General features: G+C 35.3%; 1 protein-coding gene across 4 annotated transcripts; it reads left to right on the top strand.

Annotated features, from left to right (window-relative positions):
- Window positions 1–740: 740 nt before the first annotated feature.
- On the top strand, window positions 741–4,248 carry LOC147383180 (putative serine/threonine-protein kinase WNK9). Of its 4 annotated transcripts, none has more exons than XM_086427721.1 (7): window positions 741–974; window positions 1,104–1,141; window positions 1,299–1,526; window positions 1,659–1,879; window positions 2,071–2,228; window positions 2,315–2,768; window positions 2,870–4,248. In XM_086427721.1, the coding sequence occupies exons 1-7, from the start codon at window positions 900–902 to the stop codon at window positions 3,961–3,963; spliced, it is 2,268 nt and encodes a 755-aa protein (XP_086283847.1). In that variant the 5' UTR covers window positions 741–899; the 3' UTR covers window positions 3,964–4,248. The 4 variants fall into 4 exon arrangements, with proteins under 4 accessions (XP_086283847.1, XP_086283846.1, XP_086283849.1 ...); XM_086427720.1 differs by having other exon boundaries at window positions 2,849–4,248; XM_086427723.1 differs by having other exon boundaries at window positions 743–974; window positions 1,746–1,879; window positions 2,849–4,248.
- The last annotated feature ends 3,191 nt before the right edge of the window (window positions 4,249–7,439 follow it).

The following is a 7,439-nucleotide window of genomic DNA, read 5'->3' as shown; positions in this document are numbered from 1 at the left end:
AATGTTTACTATCATTATAATTTCAAAATCTCTCATCCATAACTTCGTAAATTTAAAGTGGCTTTATGGGTTCACTGATTTGGTTTAGGCCACGGTCCACAAGTAATACAGGTGGAGAAATAAAGATTGAGAAGGTACATATCTATTAGGTTATCCATACGTAGAAGAGTTCGACTAGCCTTATTAAGATAATGAGAAATAAAAGCCCTTGTTAAGTCTTATCCATCGTAAAAAATAATAATTTAAGATTTGTCAAATTAATCCTTGAGATGCTTAACAAATCTTGAGGTCTTTTTTTCGTATCTTTAGGGCTTTTTTATGGTGGTTGAGACTTAGGAAGGCCTTTTTTTTTCTCATTATCTTATTAAGGAAAGGGTTTCTCTATCTGGAATCCATATATTAGCATTAAAAGGGAAAAAAATATTGATTAAGAAAAAAATAAATATTAATATCTAATATGTAAAATTACAGAAAATATAGCTAGAGATTATGAATGTGTTCTCTGTCTAGTTAACTGTTGCAGGCCAAGAGGATCCTATCTTCAATGAGAATACTTTTGATCTCTTTTAAGATTACAAGACATGATGTCTTTAAGTCAGGAAATGACACGTGTACATGAGAAGATTAAATCAGGGTCGCATTACACGTGGGGACTTTGTATCTATTTGGATCCTTTTTTTTTATAGTTAAAGAGATATCAAAAAATTTCACCGCCTCTCTGTATAATTGGAAAACCAACTCTCCATCTGATTTCTACTATATTTCCTACTTTTCATCTGTCTTTGATGATTACTAATTGATCATCTCTCTCTCTCTCTTTCTTCCAATCTCTCACAAAAGAAAAGAAGAAACATTAAAGATGGAAATAATCTTAAATTCATAACCAATTGAAACAGAGAATGAATGGTCTTACACCTCTTGACCCAGATTTCTGTGAATTTGTTGAAGTTGATCCAACTGAAAGATATGGGAGGGTACACATTACACTTCACACAACTACAACCTCTTTTGCTTCTAATAGTCTCATCTCTTTATGTAGTTTTTATTCTTTTTTCTGAGTCTGTTTTGGGTTTTATTTTATTTTATTTCTTTTGTTGTTGCAGTACAATGAAATCCTTGGCAAAGGGGCTTCAAAAACAGTGTAAGAGGCCTCAGTTTCCATATTTTCTTCCAACCCATTTCAGATATCTGCAAAATTTGAAACTTTTAGGACTTTTTGTTAGTTATTTTTAAATGGGTATTTGTTAATTTTGTTGTTTTGTTGGTGGATCTTTGTTTATTGTTTTTGATTGATACAGTTACAGAGCCTTTGATGAGTTTGAAGGGATTGAAGTTGCTTGGAATCAAGTCAAGCTTTATGATTTCCTGCAAAGCCCTGAAGATCTTGAGAGGCTCTACTGTGAAATACATCTCCTTAAGACCTTGAAACATAAGAACATAATGAAATTCTACACTTCTTGGGTTGATATTGGAAACAGAAACTTAAACTTTGTGACTGAGTTGTTCACCTCTGGGACTCTCAGACAGTAAGTACTTAAGATTTTCATGGTTTTCTGATTTTGTTTCCGTTTTTTTATTTTTTTATTTGTTGATCTGAAGATATGGGCCACTGAGATTTTAAGTATTATGGTTTGGGTTTCCTTTAATTTTTGTTATAGATATAGGGAGAAGCATAAGAGAGTTAACATTAGAGCAATAAAGCATTGGTGTAGGCAGATCTTGAAAGGGCTTCTCTATCTTCACAGCCATGACCCTCCAGTGATCCATAGAGATCTCAAGTGTGACAACATCTTTATCAATGGGAATCAAGGAGAAGTGAAGATCGGCGATCTTGGTCTCGCCGCAATTCTTCGAAAATCCCATGCAGCCCATTGTGTTGGTGAGTGTATTTGTTTCAAATTCCTTGTAATTTCATCACTAGATCATACCTATATGTGATTTGTGCATTTTTATAAATACAACAATCAGAATCTGTTTTCAATTGTTCTTTATATTTGATTGAATCGGTTAAGCAAAACAGATTTGGTTCTAAGTTTTAATTATTTATTTTTTTTAAATTTCCCATCTTAGGCACACCAGAGTTCATGGCCCCAGAGGTGTATGAAGAGGAATACAATGAATTAGTTGATATTTATTCATTTGGTATGTGTATTTTGGAAATGGTGACCTTTGATTATCCCTATAGTGAGTGCACACATCCTGCTCAGATCTACAAGAAAGTTATCTCTGTAAGAACTCTCCCATCTTTCGATCACACTAGTTTTTGTCTTTGGTCTCTATGCAATTTTAACATGTTTTGTGTCTCTCAACATAGGGGAAGAAACCCAATGCTCTATACAAAGTAAAGGATCCCGAAGTGAGAGAATTCGTAGAGAAATGCTTAGCCACGGTGTCTCTGAGGCTCCCCGCAAGGGAATTGTTGAAGGACCCTTTTCTCCAAATTGATGATTATGGAGCCAATTGGAGTTCAATAGGGTATTCGACAGACGTAGATGGGATGGGACATCTCCTAACACAGCCTCTCCTTCAACTCCATCTCAGTAATGGTTCCTTGATCAATGAGGACTCCAATGATGTTGAACTTGGTCTAGATCTTGAATTTGATTATGGGTGGGGGTTTCATCCGGTCGAGATTGAAACAGATGGAATTGAATTGTTCACGTACCATGACGATCATGAACATTCTCCGAGTGTGGACATCACGATAGAGGGAAGGAGGAAAGAAGATGGGCACATTTTTTTACGAATTAGAATTGCAGATAAAGAAGGTTAGAGATCTAAAATCTTTCATTTGTATTCTTAATTGACAATCTTGAGATTTAGTATTTTCTTTTTAACCATGTCAAAGGTACTACAATTCTCCCTGCAGAGCACATACGTAACATCTACTTTCCTTTCAACATTGAAACTGATACAGCGTTGAGTGTTGCAACTGAAATGGTTGCAGAGCTGGACATACTTGATCAAGATGTGATTAAGATAGCAGATATGATCGACGGTGAGATCGCTTCCTTGGTACCCGAATGGAATCCTGGTCCAGGCTTAGAGGAAATCGCACGCTTCGAAAGTGCAAGTTTATGTCAAAATTGTACCACCAATGATTCCCTTATGGACTATCTATCCTTAAATAGTCCAAGTAACAAGAATGTTGAAGTTCTTCCATGTTCACGGCATGGATGTACTGCTATGCACGGTAGGTTCGAAGAGATCACATATCAAGTAGAAGAATCGGAACAATGTGTGACAGATGGAGCACCCATGGTTTCAAGCCAATCTGATGGTATTCAATATACAGATGTTTGGGCTCAGCAAGAAAGTCCCAAGTTATGTTCGGAAGTTTCAAGCGAACCCCACTTTGATGAAAGGCTCGAACAATTGGATTGCCCAAAGTGTGCCAAGGACGAAAGTGTAATTGATAAGAATGTGATCGCCGTGGCCAATCACATTGAACCCAATGCAAGAAATAGTGTGCTACGCTTACCAGGTTGCCACTCTTCCCTCACCATTCCCTCATCGGTTTGTGCTTCATCGGATGAAAATGAGAATGGGACTAGGCAAGAGATGAGATGGCTCAAAGCCATGTATCAAATAAAACTAAGGGAGCTTAAGGATCAGCAATTAGGAGCAAAATCAAAAGACCCAATTCGATATCGAGAATCTGGCGATAGGGAACAAAAGATAGAAAACATGGTTGCATGTTCCGCGACATCGACCTCTGTACAAAGGGAGAGCAATGAACTCTCAAAACACTTTGCTTCAGAGAGGTGTTTTTCTTCTTACTTTACTCATGTTCAGAATAGCTGCCCCAATTCGGAGACCCAAAGGGTCCGACATTGTGAGGCGACCTCCAAATCGTCTACTCCAGAACACATGTTTACTGCCAAGAGTTTCTATGAGGAAGCATTGCTTCCACACTCTCTTCACAGGACAACATCCCTACCAGTTGATGCTGTTGATTTGTAATTTAGTGGAATTTGTGACCTTGATCCTTTCTCACTAGGTCCACACACACATAAGCTGTATATTTGTTTGACCCACCACAAAATGTCATTTGGCTTTAGTCCCACCTCTGTAACAATTGTTTTTGAAGGAAAAGGAGAAGGTGATGGGTTTGTGATATTATAAGCAGAGATGTAATTTTACAGCTTGTAGGCTCTTCATGACTTTTGATGAAATTGAGTCCATGTAAACTACCCATTCTCTTAAAATTACCATAAAATAAGTCATCTGTGTTAGTTTTGGCCTAAACCTTAGGTTACTTTGGTGGAGGTATGCAGGACTCGGATTCACCCCGAGTTTGCCTCATAATATTTTTGGCCTCCATACAACTTCTAAGGGTATTTTTGGTATTAGAAAATACATTGAAAACGTGAGGATGTTTTTCTTGATTTCATCAATAAGAAACTTTCATCGCCGCCCGTGGACATAGGCAATTTTTCCAAACCATGTAAGTCTTATCTCTTGTATTGATTTTGTGGTGTTCTTTCTCTTTTGCATATTTGCTTGTGTGTTCGTCATCTCAATTGTAGGGTATTAATTTCTTCCGCACAACACTCCGTCCCCTTCGTATGCCACTCTAGTGTTTAAAAGAAAAAACGACTCAAGTTGTCAAGTTGTGTGTGTGTGCACGCGCGCATGAAAGAGAGAGACTTGAGACTTGGAGGTGATTAGTGATAAACATGATCTCAAGATGATGTGGGGATTATTTATTTAAGATAAAGGGAGGTCGAAGGGTAGGTGAGAGTATGAGAGAGATGTTCCTTTTAGTTTTTGCTTTAAATGGTCGTGAAGCCTAACATTAGTTTCCCTTTCTCACAATAATAATGATATTATGATGATAATGATGGAAAACTTGCTTTTTTCTTTATCTTTTTAAATCATTTTGTGTGTTTGCACTTGCACCCACAGCTGTTCACGAGGAATGGAAACATGACTCAAAGACAAAAAAAAAAGAAAAAAGTGATGGCTAATCGCACACGTAGGCACAGATTCCTTTAAAAAAGAGGTTTTACAGGTAGAAGAAGACATCCTTCCAAGGTTGAATTCAACCCCAATAAAGCTAAAGAAAAGTATGGTACCGTACAAACAGCGCCACACAATCAATTAATCTTATTGATATTTGTCACCTTGGAACACCACTGTATTCTATCCAGATTAAATTATTGGAAAATAAAAGATTGATTAGCTTTAACTAATTCCATAATTTAAAGTAATATAATATATTTTACATAAAATAAGATTCATAATTGAATAATCATGAAATTAGAAGAATATTAGTTGATAATCATGAATTTAGATATTATAAGTTCATGTACAACAAGATTATGACATGTTTTATAATAATCGAGAAGATCCCACCCGTGACAATCTGTATAAAGCAAGGGTGTCGACAGATGCCCAATTACTCGGTTATCCGATGTATCCAAAATCGATTAGTTGGTTTTGGGTCTATCAATATGGATCTGATCATTTTTTGGGTTTGTTTCTAAGTAACCATCTCAAGGACCCTATAAGAATAGGTTTCCTTCGGATATCCGAATAATACATTAATAACAAAATTAGTAGCACAATTAAATACTTACAAAGAGATATCTTAAAGTAAATGTAGTAGAAATAAAATTAAAATATAAATAAATGTAGTCCCATTTATTATTGAAATTTTTAGAAAATTTCAACAACAAATAAATGGTTCATATTATAATTTTCTATGATTTTATTTTCAAAAGTTTGATTTGCTTGAAGAATCTATTGTTTATCTTGACTTTCAATCGAGGAGTTACTAGATATATTGCTACATTTATAAATAATTGTCAATATTTGAATTTTTTTCATTCAAAAAAATACAATCCATCTTAGTGGGTATCCAACAAGAATCTGATGGGTATCAGGTATTTTTTAGGTCGGTTATGGTTCCAAGGATCTCATACCTTAAACCAAAATCAATAGGAATCAGAACCAAGATTTTATTTAGGGTTTGATTTTGGGTATACGTGGAGCTGACCCATTGACACCCCTATTATAATGCATTGAGAAAAGTTACCACTAACATTCTTATGGAGAAGATGTTAGGAAGCCATTCATATTCACTTTGAGTTCCAAAGTGGTTTCATAAAAGAAAAATACATAGCGATATATATCAAGCTAGTGCTAAGGTCCAAGTCACTTGCCCGTCCCAAGTCTGAGTGAATTAGGAGGAGCGTCAGGTTATTGGTTGGAAGTAGAAGTTAAAATCTGCCATCCCCGATCACAATTGCACATATTGTATTTTTTATTAGACTATTATAATTATATAGAACATACGTGTATATGCCGAAAGCAATGAATGAGAGACATATTCAATACTTGTTCTTAAAGATTTAATCGCCTACACTTGGCCAAAGCTCCTGGCAGGGGTGGATTTGCAGAGGGGGCACTTGCCCCTCTCATGAATTTTCAAAGTCTATGAATTAATGAGTTATTGTGATAAATTTTAGCGACGAATAAAAAAAAATCTGCCACTATTACCCCCACAATTTATTTTTTTTCAACTCTTAGTTGCTCTCACAATCATTTTTTTTTTTTTTTTTGACTATTAGTTGTCCTTACAAAAAAATTTCACCCTCACATGAGCAAAATCATATCTCTTGTTACTATGGGTTTTATATAACACATTTCCCAAGATACAACCAAGATGTTCTCCCTTAAGGAGACCTCCCACGAAGAAACTTGGTTGTCTAGAATACCTTTGAAAAAGATAAAAGAATAAATGATTAAATAGAAAATTTAGATCTCTCTTCTAAATATCATTTTTTGTCTTTAACACAATCTCTCGTACATTGGACCCAACTAAAAAAGAAGTAGCCATGAAAGGAAGTGTTGTTTCTTCGTTGCAAAGAGAATGAGAAGAAGGAAGTTGATGTGATCGGATGACCTTTGTAGGTCGTGTAAGAAAATATGATGCATGAGATATGCATTGTATCATTATCAATGTATCTCATCACACAAGAAAGATAGTGACGGAGAATAATATATGTAGCAATATCTATTAGGATATTCTACTTTAATAAGCATTAATAAATTAAAATATTTATGTTAGGATATTTTCATATCTTGGTTGATCTGTTGTTGTAATCTCTATAAATACCTTATCAGGGTTCATGTATTAATAGTCCAAGAATTCTCAATAAAACTCATATTTCTAAATGGTATTAGAGCTCAAGCTCCATTGACCACATTGATCTTATGAACCGTTCTTCGGCGATTGTGCCACAACCATCGTCAAACCTAAATCCATTCTTTCATTTTAATATTATTCTAGTTTACTTTAATAAAATCATGCCTCTTTCTTTATCTCTACAAATCTCCCACTTCTATACATTTATCTCTTATAATCTCATAAACAAAATGGGATGCGATAGTGATGGACTTATAGACAGGCGGTGACCACCAGGAAGTACAAT

This window comes from Akebia trifoliata, chromosome 16 (assembly GCF_017979445.1).
Source record: "Akebia trifoliata isolate Shusen 1 chromosome 16, ASM1797944v1, whole genome shotgun sequence".
NCBI lineage: Eukaryota > Viridiplantae > Streptophyta > Magnoliopsida > Ranunculales > Lardizabalaceae > Akebia > Akebia trifoliata.
The sequence above is the reverse complement of the archived record's forward strand: the minus strand, read 5'-3'. Positions and strand labels throughout refer to the sequence as shown.

Coding starts and splice junctions, on each gene's coding strand:
- LOC147383180 (XM_086427720.1), top strand. CDS start 900: ATGAATGGTCTTACACCTCTTGACCCAGATTTCTGTGAATTTGTTGAA. Junction 975..1,103: donor CAACTGAAAGATATGGGAGG/GTACACATTACA, acceptor TTGTTGTTGCAG/TACAATGAAATCCTTGGCAA. Junction 1,880..2,070: donor CCATGCAGCCCATTGTGTTG/GTGAGTGTATTT, acceptor TTCCCATCTTAG/GCACACCAGAGTTCATGGCC.